Raw genomic sequence first — 17,395 nt, forward strand, 5'->3', positions numbered from 1 at the left:
TTTTAGACCAAATATTTGTAGGTTTTCTATTTCTTATTAAGCATTATATTTTCGATTTTAAGTGCTATTCAATATTTTAGATTTGAATAGAATACACCTCATGATTTGGTTAGATTGTACATCTAACATACACCTCATGATTATTAATTAATTTATTTAAGGAATGCTATTCAATATTTAAGGAATTCCGTTCAATCTAAATTATATGGGTAAGTTTTCAATAATTAATTCACAAAAAAAAAAAAAAAAATCCTTTTGTACCTATAATTTCTTCGGCTTATATTTATAGGTTTGTAATTTTATGAACGCACTTGGAGGTACGTTTGCTTGTATAGTTATTTGGTTATATGGTACGTTTAGTTTTCTATAACGTTAGTGTGTTTAAGGTGTGGGTAAGGGGTGGGGTAGATTAGGTCCTAGGTTTGAGGCCGGGTATAGATTAGGTCCCAGCAGTTTATCTAAAATACGGAGAAAGGAATTTGAAAACAAGATCTCAGGTGCAAGAGAACAGTCTTAAATAGCTAAGCGTCATCAATTAAGATTTTTTCCTGACATGAATTAATTTCTTAGATTATAGGTTGGCACCACAATAATAGAAAGCATTTTAATTAAAATTCTAAAACACATAAATGTATCTAAAAAATAAACGTTTGAGGCACCTAAATCTAAACCCACAAAGTTTAAAATATCAAAAAATATGGGAAATTATGAGAAACCGGTGATCGGATATGGAAAATTATGTTAGAGAGATTATATTTACACACTTCAAATTACTTCCCCAACATTCTTTTAATTTTTTAATATTTTCTATCAAGTGTTAGTGGTGTGTAAAGTATCAAAAAATAAAAATAAAAAATAAAAAAAGTGTGGGAAAGTAATTTAGTTGTGTGATATAATCTCTTTTACGTTATTGCTTTCATTGCTTGACGAGGAACGTAAGTTAGTCATTTTTTAGCGAGTAAATACTCACATATCCTTTATTGTATTTCTATTTCTCTTTCTCATCATATAAATGACTTTAATGAAATATTTCATATCCCTCTAAATAGGTTAATTTTTTTTATATTAATAAAAATTTTCTGCTATTACCGAGGTTTCTTAAAGAAGAAGAAAAAATAAAAAACAAGAGAGAGATTCCATGTCCATAGGCATGACATGTGTTAGTCTTCATTTTGTCCACATGTAGTTCCTGCAAGATGATTACAGTTCTCAAATGAATCATTCAATTTGGACCTAAGATTGTCTACTCTCCCTATCTCATATTCTTTCTATCCTCTCTTATAATAGTGTAGTCACAGTTAAGTTACGTCAATATTTTATATGAATTTTTTATAGAAATAATAAGACAAAAAGTAATGAAAATATAAAATATTGATGTAGCTTAACCGTGATCATAAAAATAAAAGAAGATAAGAAGAGTATGAAATGAGAATGGCAGACAATTCAAGTTTGAGAAGCGAATCTTGTATTTTGATGATTTATTTTGTTTGGCTGCATGAGTTAATAGCACGTGTAAAGAATTATTCTGTCGATGGAAACTTCAATGTCTCTGAGTATATTAGATTGCAACACAACTTCTTAACGGCATGGGTTACCCAACATTCCTAAATTCTATATGCTATATTCTTTCTTTTTCTTTTGGGCCACTTCAGTACTGCCTTTATGTGCTATATTTACCTTTTCACTAATTTTTCATTTAAGGTGATTAAGTGGTAAATCCAATTATCTCAACATGTATAGAATTACCTTGAACTTTGTGGCTTAGCCTAGTAACTGTGTCAGCTAGAAAATTAGTTTTACAATACGTGACTCCATGAAAACTGAAGTAAAATCATTTGAAACCTAGCGAATGTCTTTCAGGGATGGCACGAAGTCTCTACAGAGTCTCGCACTTCTCAATAACGACCAACTAACCCACAATAAGAACTCTATATGCTTTCGGTTATGTTCTTTGTAAAGTCCGCACTCTACTTCAAATTAATAGGCCTATTTTTCAAGAACGAAGAACCCCTATATAGTTGTTCTCCCCTTGGTGCTGGTTGTTAGAGGTTGGATTGTTGGTTGCTGTTGTTTTCAACCTTCCTGTATTTTTTGTTTTTAACTTGGCCTTTATTGCAGTTGTTGTGTTTGCTTCTGTTGGTTCTTTTTTAATATAATCATTTTTTTTTTTGGTAAAATCTTTTAATATAATCATATACTTAAACTCCTTTGTGTACGAAAACTATTTTCTTTGTCAATTTGCACCAAATAGAAAAGATTTTAGGTCATTGGGGCCAACAATACATGAATAGTCCGATACCGAAACCTAAAACACTACAGTACAAGACAATTAGTTAATTGTCATTATATATATAATATATAATGTTTCTAAAAGCCGCAGGAGTCGCTTTAAGTCGAGTGCGTGGACAACTCATATTTAAAGACATGGAGCACCTAGATCATTGGGTTCAGTATATGGAGGTAACCTCATTTGATACAGTGAAAGAAATTAAGATTCTACTTAAAAATTAATTGAAAATAAGGGGAGCGATTCTACTGTTTGTAAGCTTATGCGAGATCCTTTGATTCTCCAATGTGAAGTTCATTCTTAATATAGAAGACCACCACCAATTTCATTACATCGTTTAAGAACATTCACCACTCCACACAAGAATTTCTCTTTGTTTCCTCGTTCTCTCCGTATTAGTTTTTATTTTAAATAAAAGAACAGATTCATTGCATCCAAAATTCATAATGTTACACAACTAAGCATGTAAATAATTCAGATTCATTACAAACGAAGCCAACTCCCAGACACATTAAGTAGAAGATTAAGGAAAAAAAAAAAAATCAAGGCTCTGCTAATTAACACCCAAACTTACACAACTAATTATGTAGCAAGCTGGAATAATTTTCAGAAAACATAATGTAAAACATCATATGCTGCCCTGGAAACTATAATTACTACTACTTAAACCATGATTATTTGTCTTTGTGCTTCAATCCTTAATTCTGCCTTCATTCTTCTAATGAAGTCTTCAACTTTCTTGTTCAATTCTTCAGTACTATTACCAAACCTTCCTGTTCCTTCTTCATCTTCCTCGGCAAGTTTTCCATCTTCTTCTTCCTCTTCTTCTTCTTCTGAAACTAACAAAATACTTTCTGGTTCTTGTTCTTTTTGTTCTTCATAATCTTCAATAACCTTCTCTGCATGTCTTTCTACTTGGTTGATCAAAGGCTCACTTTCATGTTCTTCTCCTGCAGCAACATTTTCTAGCGAGTCCATACTTCCCGCTTTCGCATCTTCCTTTGGCGAAACTGGCTCTTCTGTCTCTAACATTGGCGAACCGAATTCCAAACCACCTTCTCTATTCTTCAAGCTTGTTTCTTCATTGCTAGGATAAGATGACTGCGCCGGAGATCGGGTTAAGCCAGAGTGTTTTGCAAGGAAAACGAAGAGCAGGTTGCATATGAGGAATATGAAGTTCTTGTCAATGGTGTGGGTGAAAAGTTGGTAAGGGAATGTTGAGAAGTAGAAGTTGAAGGAATGGAGGAATGAGAGCATGGATGAGCGGGAAAAGCAGAATGAAAACACAGAAGCTGAAAGCAAAAACTTGGCAACTTTTTTCAGAAGCTGATTATCTATGGAGTTGTAGTAGTAGTTTGTCAAGGTTTGTTGGTTTTGATCATCCATTTTTCTCTTTAGCTAGTTTTAATTGCTAAAGAGGTCTTTGGAAAATTGAGAAAGATAATGGGGTGGTGGAGATGAGTTCGAACTTTCAATTGTTGGAGTCGTCTTTCCAAAGGTGAACATATGCTATATGTGGAAGTTATGGAATATGGAGAGTTATATATAGTAGTCTAGGCTTAAAGAAATTTTAGGTTGTGTGGGCGGTTTTTCAACACGTGATGTTGTTGATTCAAGCGATATTTTAATTAATGTAATATAAATTATTAGGAGGAGAAATTTAAATTTCGGTATGGTGAAGATAATACATTATTCTAATCAACTTAGCTATGTTCTTGTTTGCTTTCAAGATTTTCCTAGCCAGCGTGTATATGTAGCGGTGAATTCACATATTGAGTAGTCATAAATGAGATAACTTACATGGAACAAGTTCATCACTACCGTAGTGTTATGATACAATAATTCATTGTTATGTATAAGTTTAGAGACAAAACGTCGCGGTAAATTCGTTTCATATAAATCATTCTCTTTAAATGCTCAACCATTGCACAAGAATTCTCTCTGAAAGATAAAAACTTGCATGCAACCGTTGGATAAAGCGGTTGTTTCACATTCATATTCGTGTACTCACATGATGATGTAGCAATTGTGAAACAATTTCATCTTATACAATGGGTGCATACTAAGTTTTCTTCTATTTGGAGGGAGGAGGGATGTTGACATGTTTTTTACTCGACTATGTGGAACTTTCTAGCTGTCAGCCCATTGAGGCATCAGGTAAGAGTAATCTTCACGTTCACCATTTGAGGTGTGACTGCTTTATAAAACTTGATTGAGATAGATGGCAACGACCAGAGAGTTGGGACCACGAAAGAAATTAAATATTGATCAAGTGTTCTATAACAAACCCATGATAGCACCATCGCTTAATTAATACGAGATTGACAGAAGATAATCTAATTAACATCATTGTCACGTCACATAGTAATACAGTGATATTCTTCTTCACTTGTAAGTTAGAGGTCTTAAGTTCGATTCTAGTGAAAGATAAATTCGAACTAAATTATTATGACTAGTCCATTGTAAAGTTTTATAACCACTCCCCTACTCTTATTGTAAATAATATCAAATGTATTACAAATATATAATTTTCAAAGGTAAAAAAAATGATAATTACACACAAATTTTTCCTCTTATATATATTTTGTCATATTTGACATCATATTAAATAAAGCAAATATGAAAAAATAAGAACAAGATTATAAAGAAGTGTTAACAAGAAGAAAAAATGTGTTTAGATATCATTTCAATTAGAAATATATATTTTTTCTTTCTTCCAATCAAAGATTCGAAATCTCTTCTAACACTGGAAAGAAAAATACAATTAAGCTAAGAGCTACTATCTTGAATATATAATTGACAACATACAATTTGTACTGGTGCAAATAACATTATTCCTGTGACCCAGAGCAAAAGGTGATAGTTGGTGAAAAATATTGGTTTTTGCGGTTGTTGGAATTAACAGGTTATAGTTGTGGTTGGTTTTGAATTTGTATCGTGTTCAATCCTTCAACTCTAAGCAAATATCATGCAATTTACATTCAGAAATGCTAAGAGATATAATTTGTAGTTAAAATTTTGTAAATTAAATAATATGAAAGTTAACGATTGAATTATTGCTTAAGCGTTGATAAACGTGTTCATTTCTTATTGATGATACATCATTTAGTTTGCAAATTTTATCCATAAATTTAGTCTCTCTATTATTATCTTCCAGATAAGCTCTTTTTAGCTTCCAAGCTTCATTAATATACACCCAACCAAATCTTTTCATTTTTAAATTAGGATTTACCTTAAATCACTACTCCTTTTTAAGTTTGACCATGCCCACGTTTGAGTCGCGTACGTGTTTGGCATATTATAATTTTGGAGAATTAGTTGTCTTAATAATTCTACAGCATTTAAGAGCATTTCCAAAATGAGATGTTAAAATGTTCAAATCAGCAATAACGGTAACAAAAGACAGCATTAGTGCTTTTCAATCGATAAGCCAAATCTGATGTGACATGACATGGATTGACATCTCTCCCCATTGTTGCCAAATTTGATAGCACCTTCAGATTTTTTTAATTAATTATTAAATGCTTTTTATTAATTTTTTATTGGTTTAAACCATTATCCTTTTGTACTTCTTTTCATTACCAATGCAAATAAAATACATATGAATTATTATTATGTTTAAAATTTGATATATCGGTTGGAGATCAAAAGTTTAAAAGATGCCAAAGTGCCACGTAAGCCTTCAAATTTAAATTTTAGGTTTAAAATTTGACATCTCATTTGGAGATGGTCTAAGTGCTAAACTAACTATTTAAATAAAAAGGGTCCATAAGAGAAAAATGATGAGTTTATAAGGGTGGTATGAGGGATCTATAAGGGCGTTTAATCTTTGTGTACAATTTTACTTCGGCAATTGCAATAATGCTAATTTCACATCAATAAATCTAGAAAAAAAAAAAAAAAAAGGAATCTTAACGAAACATTTCTGATACTGTTCACTTTTAACGTTAATTACATTTTTACTCTAAAAAGTCACTCTTGATACTATTCACTTACAACATCTTTTTGTCATTTTGCTTAAAACTCAAAGGGAGCGTTTGTTTGGCCGGATTAAGTTTCACTGGATTGGACTACTTAGCTAGGATTAGTAGTCCAGTGTTTGGTGTGAATTAGGATTGTGTTTAATGGGATTAAGCCGGACTCGTGCCGACTAAATCCTGCGCTAGGTGGGCTTAGCGAGAGCCACCAAAAACGAGGGGATTCGTAGTCCCGTTTCTATTCTTTGCTTCACCTCGTATTTCTGTTCTTCGCTTTACCTCCCTTTCTGTTCTTCGCCTCAGGCTTCACCTCGTGTTTCTTGCTTCGCTTCTCTCCTCTTCCCTCTTCTCCTTTTCTCAATCTCAGAGGATCTCCAAGTCTGCAATATTGGGTTTGACAGAAACGGATCCAAGAAGTCCAAGCCATCACCGTCTCTCACTTCCCTGACTCCACAAACCCCGACTCGTTGCCGGTCAGCTCGCCAGGCATTGTTGCAGGCCAGTTTCGCCACTCCACAGACTTGTGGCTCCGATTGAATCCACAGACTTGGAAAGATCTCTCCAGTTCGAATCTTGCACCGAACAAAAACCTGAAAAATAGGGGAGGGAAGGAGAGCATGGGACGAAGAGAAAACCTTGGGACGGAGAGAAGGAGAGCGTGGGACAGAGAGAAAACCTTGGAAAGCGCTCTCCACCACTTCCTCGTGTTTCCCCCTTCCCCAATCTCTCGAACCTTCTCCATCATTCCTCTCCTTGTTTCTTCTCCCCCATCTCTGCAAATCTCTTTCCCGGAGCAAACACACCACATCCACACCCACACCCCATCGCGACCTCCACCACAGTGTCTCACACCTTCTCGAAGACTCTCTTCTCCTCAGTCTCTTCCCTCTTAATCTCTCTCTCTCCCGACGCCTCTATCTCCAATTTCTCACACCTTTTGGATCTGTCGATTCTCAACCTCTTCCCTTTCGATCTTTGTCCCCCCGTCTCTCTCTCTCTCTCTCTCTATCTCGATGCCTCTGTCTCTGATCTGCACAGCTTCGCCGATTTTCGCTCCCTCCCAAACCTGAGATCATCCGATGGGATCTAGATTGAGAGGTTTCGTACGTGGTGGAAAGCGTGGGACGAAGAGAGCAAAGGAGATAAAGAGGGAGAAAAAGATGGAGGCTTTCAGAGAGAGGGAGAGTATTATTAGAATAAAAAAGGTAGAATTAATTAATATAATATTATTAGATATGAATTAAAAAATATAATATTATAGTTTGTTATTATCCTTCTTCTTTTTAGTTCGACACTGCACCAAACGCTTCACTAAGCTAGTCCAGATTAGTCTAGTCTAAGCCAATCCAGCTTAGTCCCTGCAGCTAGTCCAGTCCGAGACAGTCCGCTACAACAAACGCTCCCAAAATTTTCAAGCAATTTTCATTAGTTTTCCTAAAAAAAAAACTTAGTTATAACTTATAAGTCCCAATTAAAGTTACATGTTGCACATGCTTTGTTGGGGAAGATTATTGCAGAACAATTTATTATTTTGGAAAACTAATGAAAATGACTTGAAAATCTTGAGTTTTAACGATAAAGACAAAATAAAGGGTAAAATAAATAGTATCAAGATTAACTTTTTAATGTAAAAATATGATTTTTCGTTAAAGTGAACAGTACCGGGAGCTTTTCGTTAAAATTCCTTTTATTCTTTTCTAGTTGGATGTTTTGACTGATAATTTTGTAGTATGATTTTTATTATTTGGCAATTTAAAATGTTGAGTTCAATGTATTTGGGCTTGGAATTATCTATATATTAATTGGAACTTCTCATGAAAATGGTTTTCCACAACATATTTTTAATAAAAAACACTTGATAATTTTTTTTGTTAATAATAAGAACAAAAACAAGAGGCCATGACAATATTGTAAATAAGTTAAAAGTAGAACTATTATAAATAAGTTGAAGTTTGGTTGCAATATTGTGAATAAGTTAAAGTTTGGAGGATGTGGTAGTATCGTAAATGAGTTGAAGTTTAGACAGTATCGTAAATAAGTTTAAGTTTGGGCCCATCTATTTCTTCGTAATCAATTGTTTCATAAGGACAATTAGTAGTGTCTTAAGAAATGGTTATCGATGCAAACAAATTTTAATTTAATTACAATAATGCCAGAGTCTCTTGTGCATTATTTAAGCTCGAAGTCAATGTGGGTAGCAGGTCCTAGCAGAGATGGGTACGGTGCAGTTTGATGTGGTTTCATTCTCAAACTGGAACTGGAACCGAGAAATATCAACGGTTTCGTTTGGTGTGGTTCTGCTTAAATTTATTACTAGAATCGTACGATTTGGTTTACACCAATTCCGGTTCGGTTCTTGTCAGTTTAAGGTTCCGAATACTAAATCATTTGACTACCAAATCAAATTGGTATTCAAAGTTTACTTGTTTTTTTCTTCTTGTTTTGCATGCTTGCATTCAAATACGATTTATAAAATACGGTTTACAGTTTAATAAATTGAAACATGCTATTGTTTTGTAGCAAATATCTTAAAAATATGTAGTCCCTTGGTGTGATGCCTACTCTATTTGTTCCTTCCCCTTGTTTATCTTTTTAGGTACCGAGCTTTTAAGTAAAAATACATTAACCATTCAAAGATCAAGCAAACCCAAAAGGCCCAAATCCTAAGATCAATGAGTCTTTGCGACAATAAGAGAGAACCCAAACCTTCCTAAACACACAAAGTAAACCAAAATTCAACAAATTTGAGCTAACATAAACTACATGAAACGATAAACACCCAATTCAACTATTTAATTTAATTAATTATTTATATTTACTGTTTGGTCCGGTTCTAAGTGGTTCTGCCAATATGAAAATCAAAACCGATATGAACGGTTTGATTTGGTTCTTGAACCTAAGTTGACTTTCTTTTGTCAACAAGGGATTTTAAAGATTATTGGGGAAACTTGATATAAGTCCAATTTTTTGAGCCAATTGTAGGAATAGTCCAGTTTATTAAAATAAGTCCAATTTGTTATATTTAATTATTTAATTATCAATAGTTATCTGTTCAATGATAAGATTTATTATAAAAATCAAATTTCTTCCCAATTATCTCTTTGCTTATTTCTTTTTATTTATCTTTTTGTTATTTCTCGTTCTTCCTCCTACTTTAAACCCCATTTATAGATTTTATTTTTAATTTTTATAATCAACCTATATCACAGGTTAATTATATTTATCTACCTATATGACAGATTCTTTTTTTATAATCAACCTGTCACATATTAATGTGTCTTACTTGTAGGTATGTTATGTTTTTTCTACATTTTAATTAGGTTTCATATCTCACGTATAGGTATTATATACATTCATATATTTGTTACTTGAGTTAGGGTAGAATGTTTTGTAGATAAATTCATGTTAGTATATTAGTTTTTTGGTTATAAGATATTAAATATATTCTTTTGGAGTTGGAAAATGCATAATATTAGAAGATTTTAATTGATTTTTAATATTTTTAGAAAATATAAAATGAGTATAAAAGAAATAAAAAACAAATAATTAGATAACTGGACTCACTCCTAAAAACACTCTACATTTTTGGACCTGTATCTAAAAGCCCCAAGATTATTTTGTCTCAATTTGATTTGGTTTAGCACTTCCACGGTTTTTAGGCCCACCTCTACTAGTAGACTCGTTTTTTAGACGAGTCCTGCTAGCATTTCTTAAAGATGAATTACTTCCTCTCAGTCCTAACATTTTTGTAGAATTGGAAATTTTTTTAAATATTCAACTATTTATATTATTATATTTAGCATACTGGACCGTATTTTGAACACATTGAAAAACTCTACAAGTCGGGAACCAAACAGAGAGTCTCTTGACGAAACTAGAAACAACTGGAGGATAACCGACGTACAAATACCCCTGGAAATGTTCATAGCAAATTCCATTCCAATACCCAAACAGCCCCTTCTTTCTCTCTCTTTCACTTTCAGTCTCTCTCTCTCCCCTCAAAACCCTACTCCAATCCCAAACCCCCACACAGCGATCACAACCAAAACCTCTCTAAAACCCTAGCAATGTCCTCGATAATGCTTCGTTCCCGTTCACTCTCTCGGCTATTAAAGGCCAATGGACGCCTATTGAGCTCCGATGTGTCTTCAACGCCTCCCAAAGAACCACTCGTCGAAACCCAATCCCTAATCTCCAATCCCACATCTCCACCTCCGCCTCCACCGCCGCCACCAAGCGCTCCGGCTGCGAACGCTTCAAGTAGCAAATCTTGGAACTTCCTCAAGTACTCCCTCATTGGCGCGATCACTGGAGCCACTGCTGCTGTTGGTTATGTCTCGTATGGTATGAGCTATGCTGGTCTGGAAATTTTGGTTCATTTTTGTCTGCTTGGTGTTTTTTAAGGGTTTTGAAGTGAAACTTGATGTGGGTTTTGGCTGCAAAGATTAAGAAAGGCTCGGTTTTTGGTGTTTTAGATTAATTCGTGATAAGGAATTTGTATATATCGGCGAATTGATTGAACAATGTTGAATTGCAAGATTTGGGATTTGATTTGGTCGTGATATTTGGGTTTCTCATTTTTATTCTTTTACCTTTTGGTTTGTGGAAGAGAAATTTGATGTTGGTTTCTGATAAACAGGTATTCTCTGTGTTTGTAATATTGGGTTAATGTGGTGGGTCTTATGTTTCTTGGTGAAAGATAGAGTGAATCTTGGATTTGCATTCATTTTGCAGCATACTCTTTGGATGAAATCGACCAAAAGACCAAGGCTCTCCGAGCAGCACCTTCAACTATCAAGGTGGCAGATGATGCGTCTGCTCTTGAAGTAAGTATGACATAGAACTTTGTTTTAGGAACGCAATTACTTAGCTGTCCGCATGACTTAATAGTGCAAAATAACAATTTTATTCAAGTAACTTAACCTGAAAAAGAGATGAGGATGAGAAAGAAAGTAAGGATTCATTTGTATCGTGATGCGGAACAAGTTTTTAGATGATTACTTTGGTTGTAGTTTTTACAATTATTAATACTTCAAAACATGTTTGATATGAAAATGGAAAATTGCCTGCAAACTTAGATAAATTTAAAACATGTTTGAGATGAGTTTCTGAGAAGAGTGAAAATAGTCTAAAGCATTTGATTGACATGGTTTGGAAACAATATCCCGTCATTTTCTTAATATTGAATCCATTCCAGTGGGTTTAATGTGCATCATGTGATTGTCAGACACATAGGACTTGAAAATTCTTGACCTGTACAGAGGATGTCTTTCAACTGGTATTAGTGTTTGGTCAACTGCCTTTGGCCCGGTCATCTGAGCTAACTTTGGTCAGTCCAGTGGGAGGGCTTGATCCATGAAGGAAAGTATTTTGTTAAAAAATGGTCCAAGCCTTTATTTAGGACTGTTTTTCAAGGATTCAAATCTGCCTATCCAGTTTTGGTAACTCTATGTACACCTATTCTATGCTGTAGTTTGCATGAACTGGGTTGCATTTAGTTTATGTGTTCTAATCTGTCTGCTACAGAAGACAGATAAGTAGTAGGTTGCATTTAGTTTGCGTTGTATAGGTTGTTGGGCCTTGCTTTTTATTATACATTATATTATCATTATTACCTCCACAATTTGATGAGTCTTCAATAGACTAACATTTAGCGATATATTTCTTCTGCAGAAATTTAAAAGTCGGGTATACTCTTCTGCAGTTACAGGTGGGGTCCTTAACCATGCAGTCTGAGAACCTTTTCCAGTCTTTTTTATCAATGATTGACTTTTGTTAATTTTCGTTATTCTGGGTCCTGTTATGTAGATGATGCATTGAGTTAACCGCAACCTCTTTTTCTTTTACTTTTGTATTCTAGTATAGATATGTTATCTCCTGAGCATATAGTTACCTATTTCATTATGACCAACATTAGAAAATGAATGACAGAACTAGTCATTAATCTTTTGATCCAACTCTTTATCACAGAGTAGTGAATTGTTTACCGAAGCATAATATAATATGTTTATATATTTTGATGATATATTTTCAAAAAAGTATATTGATTGTACACATTCTTTAGTGCCTACTCCACGCTATAAAATTTGACAGAGCTCATTTGGTTTAACTTCTCACAGGATGAGCCTGACGTTTAGAAGCGGACGAATTAATTCTCATATTGTTGTTCAGAGTATGATGATTGTTTTTTGTTTTATATTTCAGTTCCTGCTAAAGCAGTTGAAGCTTACATTGATGCAAGGAGGACGATTGAAGAACAAATTCGAGTAAGTTTTAATTTTTTTTTAACCTTTTTTCTCTGCTTCCGCGTTGTGATTTTGATTGTAACTCTTGTCTAAAGAGCTTACGGTTGTTTGACTCAAATGTTTCTTACTCTCATATAGGGCTATACTGAACCATATGCGGAGAAGCTTCTTCCAGATTTGCATCCCATGGAGAAACATGTTTTTACCCTTGTTCTGGATCTCCAGGAGACATTACTATACTCTTATTGGACGGTAAGGCTGGTTGAGGCATTTTTATCCCCAACATAAGACATTGCACTCTTATGCTGGCAAGATTTGGCATGTTCTTAGAAGATTTATTTGGTAGTCTTATGTACATTTTTATGCAATCTCATGATTTCTAAGCAATGAATTTTTTCCACATTTGTTCATGTCTTCGTAAAGTGTTCTGCAGTGCAGTTTGGTAGTCTTATGTTCATGTTTATGCGATCTTGTGATTTCTAAGAACGATTTTTTTCCACATTTGTTCATGTCTTCTTAAAGTGTTCTGCATTACAGTTCAGAGCCTTGAAGGGTGTTTTTTTCTTTTCGTTTTGGTGTGCTAAATGACACTCATGTTTCTTTTTGGCATATAAAGCGAGAAAAGGGCTGGCAGACTATCAAAAGACCTGGAGTTGATGCTTTTTTGGAACATCTTGCTCAGTTTTATGAAATCATCGTGTATTCAGACTATTCAAATATGGTATTCAGTATTTCACTTATACGTTGTCGTTACTTTTTGTTCTCTTGGAAATTACTGACAGAGTTGTACTGGTTTTTGGTAAATGTAGTATGTAGATCCTGTAATGGAGAGACTGGACACCAAGCATTGTGTACGATATAGGCTGGGAAAGGCTGCCACTAGGTATCAGAATGGAAAACATTATAGGGTAAGTTTGTTGGGCATTTGTTTCATTACATGATGTTCAATTTCCTCTTTTCTGTACCTTTTTGTTGATTTACAGCTTTGAACATGGTATTTATTTTGTATGTATTGTGGCTCTAGCCTTTGCCAACGCAGTATCTCTAAGCAAATTGCTATTTACTCTCTCCTGCAACCAATAAGCTTACTTGTATGCCATGTCAAACCATGAAATAATTGATGAACTCCAATGTGCATTCATTCGAAACCAGTTTCATCTCTTTATTGGTTAATTCATATTCTATTCTGATTGTGACATATGTGATTAGTAAAGATATGAGATGTAGTTCCTCTTGGCAGGACCTTTCAAAACTTAACAGAGATCCAAAAAAGATCATCTATCTGAGTGCACACGCACGAGAAAATAGTCTTCAGCCTGAAAATGGTGCTGTAATAAAGCCATATAAGAATGAGTTGGATGACACAGCTCTTGTGGATTTCATACCATTTCTTGAATGTAAGTCATCTGTGATTTTCATTTCTTGTAGCACCAGTGGACTTCACATGATTTCTATGTTAAATCAACTCCTGAAGCTTGTGAGAAATGCGTTACCGCCTCATTGTGCTTGGTTTATGTGCAGTTGTTGCCCGCAATCCTCCAGCAGATATTAGGCAAGTACTAGCATCGTATGAAGGGCGTGATATTCCTGCAGAGTTCATTAGGCGATCTAAAGAGCATCAAAAGTAAGTCTTAGTGTTTGTCTTTAATTTTGTGATTAAAAAGGTCAACTGTGTCATTTTCATGTTTATTCACTTAATGCCACATTAACAAGTCACTAACACAATAGCTGTTGTTAATCCTCTCCTATTTGTACATAGAAATCCTAGCATCCTCAATACGACATGTTTGAGATTCATTGTATAATTCTTAGGGTGAAGTGCCGATTTAGTTCCTGAACTATTACCTTAATGAAAATTAGGTTCCTGAATTTATTTTTTGGTAAAATAAGTCCCTAAATTCATTAAAAATTGCTAATTTCATCCCTACTATTATATTCAAAGCTATTTTATCCAATTTTTCTTCAACTAAGTCACTTGACACACTTTAGAGTGTAATACCATCATTTTCTCGCCTATAAGCCCTTCACATTTCATATAGGTTGCGAATCTAACATCTAATTTATCATCCGAAGTTAACTTACACTACTTCTTATGTAAAACTACCAATTTACCCTCCAAAATTAACTCCATACACTATTTCTTTATGGAAAACTACCAATCTACCCTCTGATGTGTATCACATGCAAGTAACGTGACTTAAATTGACGGAAAATTGAATATAGTAGCTTCGAATATAATATTATGGATGTAATTGGCAGATTTTTGTAATTTAATGACTAATTTTTCTTAAAAAATAGTTTAGGGACCTAATTTTCGTTGAGATGATAATTTAGAGAGTAAATTGGCAATTCACCCTAATTCTTATACTACTGATTTTAGTATTGTGTGATGTGAGAATCTGTCTCAATCTATGACATTGCAGGCGAATACAAGAATCGAAGCAGCAGGGTCGATTTTGGCGACGTTGAGATCAGGAGGCCGAGTCAAGAGATTTGTAAAGACTAGGTGATGTTTTCAAGTACAACTGGCTGACGGATTTTCGAGTCAGTGTCAAAGTAGCTATCGAGAAAGTTCCGGAGAAATGAAATTTTGAATCGATCATAATTCTTTTGCGGCATGGATTTGACATTACAAAGTGTGATATTTTGGCGGAAAATTTCTATGAACAGCAGAATTTTGGCTCACAGCAATTGATATTTTGTAATGCCCTGGGAACAAAGGATTTGTAACTCGTTTATTTTCGTCGTTTCCAGCATCTGTGTTGATAAACATGTCTATGGACTGATTAACTGGAAACATATTTTATTCTTCTGCTGCTCCTCCCTTTTTCAGTTTTTTTGTATTTTTATTTTTAATTTTTAATTTTATTCATCAAATGTCTTCCATTTGCTTAATGGCAGAAATAGGTACACCTTCCTCACCATTTTGTTTTCTTTTTGCAATCTTTTTGATTTTTCACCTACGTTACTAAACGATGACTACAGTAGAGACCAGTATTTCTGTAACTAGCCAAACTCATTTCATAATTAGGTAAATCAAAACTCTCAACTCATTTTTAGTTTTCTTTCATAGTTCTTAGATCCTTAATCATGATTTATGTAAAGCCAACAGTAGCAGCTGAGGTATTGGGTAATATCAGAGTGCCTGGCGAATAACGAATACAAAATTATGATATTATTCATTCAATTGAAATCAAATGGACAAGAGTAAAGACAACTATAAACTAAGTTATTTCTCAAACTATATTACAAGCATTATATATAGAGACTTGAATTTAAGAAACCCTACTGTGCAAAATTCCAAATATACCCTGATATAAAATCCAATCAAATCCTTAATTAAATTCTTAAATAAACTTATAAATTTCAACACCCTTTGTCACACTCGGATCCGAAGATATGTTCAGAATCAACACGTGACGTCACTTACCTATGTACTTATCCAGCTATCATGTCTCGCCTTTGGGACATGACCAAAAACAAACTGACAGTTCAACAGTTTCCTCTTATTTTATGGTTGCATCTAACATTTGTGTTAGATTGTCTACATGCCCCGGACAGGATCATGCCATCGTAATTCACCCATCCAAACTTTCTTGTGGCATTATCTAGCAAAAAAACATAGAGTTCTAGAATTGCTCAATGAAACTCATCGAACATGACTCATTAGATTCCAGATTATTTAACAGCCATTTAACAACCAGGATGGCTATTTCATCTTCCACATATCTTATAATGATTTCCAACACAATCCTACAATCACAATAAATAATTGATTCAAAGGTCCACAATTAACATACAACTACATTGATCAACCAACCAGATTAAATATCACTTCACTAGTTTTAATAAAGCTAACCTCCATAATGTTTGCCATATTTCTCTACTTGAAATCCAGATATCCAGCATTGTAACCCTAAGTTACAACCACAAGTGGAAATTTGAGCAACTTCTGTCACGCCCTAATCCTAAAATATGTTCAGGATTGACACGTGACGCCACCACACACATGTTCATCTTTCATGCCCCGCCTTCGAGACATGACCCAAACACAAATCAGTGGTTCGACAACACATTAATATTTTCTTTTTATGTTATGGTTGCATATAACCTCTGTGTTAGACTACCTACGTACCCTAAGGCAGGATCAAACCATTCGTAACTTTGACATTTGTCATGGTACTTTATAGCAGAAAACATAGAGTTCCAGAATCACTCAATGTAACTCGTCGAGCATAAATCACTAGATTTCAGACTACATAACAAAACCATATGACAACCAGGATTTTCATTTTGCTATCCACATCCATTACAATGTTTTTCAACATCATTCCATACTCACATCAATTAATCGATTTAATGACCCAAAGATGAATAATATAGCTATGCTAATCCACCAACCAAATCAAGTATTAATTCACAAAATTTAGTAAAGCCAATCATTGTATTTCTTCACTTGGATCCCAAGCAATGTTGTAATCCCTAATTTACCAACACAAATATTTATCCTGAGCAATTTATGTTCACACTAATCTAGGGTTTTAGACTAACTCAACATAATTGACCAAAAGCTGGGATTTTGGACCACTCAACGAAATCTCACTAGGAAGTTGTCGTCCATTGCAGATTTACCAAGCAAAACCATAGGCATGCATCAAATGGTGTGGCCCCTAATGTCGATGAACCAAGCAGGACCACCCATGAGCACCATGTAACCAAGTAGGTAGTGGCCCCCAATGCGGATTAAACAAGTAGAGTCACCCCTAGAATGTGTATGGTCCCCTGATGCAGATGAACCAAGCAAGATCATATCCTATAGTACTAGGTAGTGATCACCCATCGCTGATATACCAAGCATGATCACGCATAGGATGTGTATGGTCCCT

General features: G+C 34.4%; 2 protein-coding genes across 2 annotated transcripts; one reads left to right on the plus strand and one right to left on the minus strand.

Annotated features, from left to right (window-relative positions):
* Window positions 1-2,711: 2,711 nt before the first annotated feature.
* Window positions 2,712-3,810, minus strand: LOC125480063 (retrotransposon-like protein 1). Its single transcript, XM_048590319.1, has one exon. The coding sequence runs from the start codon at window positions 3,671-3,673 to the stop codon at window positions 2,951-2,953; it is 723 nt and encodes a 240-aa protein (XP_048446276.1). The 5' UTR covers window positions 3,674-3,810; the 3' UTR covers window positions 2,712-2,950.
* Window positions 3,811-10,173: 6,363 nt separating this feature from the next.
* Window positions 10,174-15,329, plus strand: LOC103941908 (mitochondrial import inner membrane translocase subunit TIM50). The gene is made up of 10 exons (XM_009352107.3): window positions 10,174-10,608; window positions 10,999-11,090; window positions 11,938-11,974; window positions 12,469-12,530; window positions 12,648-12,761; window positions 13,126-13,230; window positions 13,319-13,417; window positions 13,750-13,906; window positions 14,031-14,133; window positions 14,933-15,329. The coding sequence occupies exons 1-10, from the start codon at window positions 10,332-10,334 to the stop codon at window positions 14,976-14,978; spliced, it is 1,092 nt and encodes a 363-aa protein (XP_009350382.2). The 5' UTR covers window positions 10,174-10,331; the 3' UTR covers window positions 14,979-15,329.
* The last annotated feature ends 2,066 nt before the right edge of the window (window positions 15,330-17,395 follow it).

This window comes from the organism of the source record quoted next, unplaced genomic scaffold, assembly GCF_019419815.1.
Source record: "Pyrus x bretschneideri cultivar Hongxiangsu unplaced genomic scaffold, Pyrus_bretschneideri_v1 Contig31, whole genome shotgun sequence".
Lineage (NCBI taxonomy): Eukaryota > Viridiplantae > Streptophyta > Magnoliopsida > Rosales > Rosaceae > Pyrus > Pyrus x bretschneideri.

What these genes read in the sequence shown, in the direction of transcription:
- LOC125480063 (XM_048590319.1), bottom strand. Translation starts at nt 3,673, where the DNA reads ATGGATGATCAAAACCAACAAACCTTGACAAACTACTACTACAACTCC.
- LOC103941908 (XM_009352107.3), top strand. Translation starts at nt 10,332, where the DNA reads ATGTCCTCGATAATGCTTCGTTCCCGTTCACTCTCTCGGCTATTAAAG. An exon ending in ATACTCTTCTGCAGTTACAG is followed by an intron (nt 11,975 to 12,468) that starts GTGGGGTCCTTA and finishes TTTATATTTCAG; the next exon opens with TTCCTGCTAAAGCAGTTGAA. An exon ending in CGATTGAAGAACAAATTCGA is followed by an intron (nt 12,531 to 12,647) that starts GTAAGTTTTAAT and finishes ACTCTCATATAG; the next exon opens with GGCTATACTGAACCATATGC.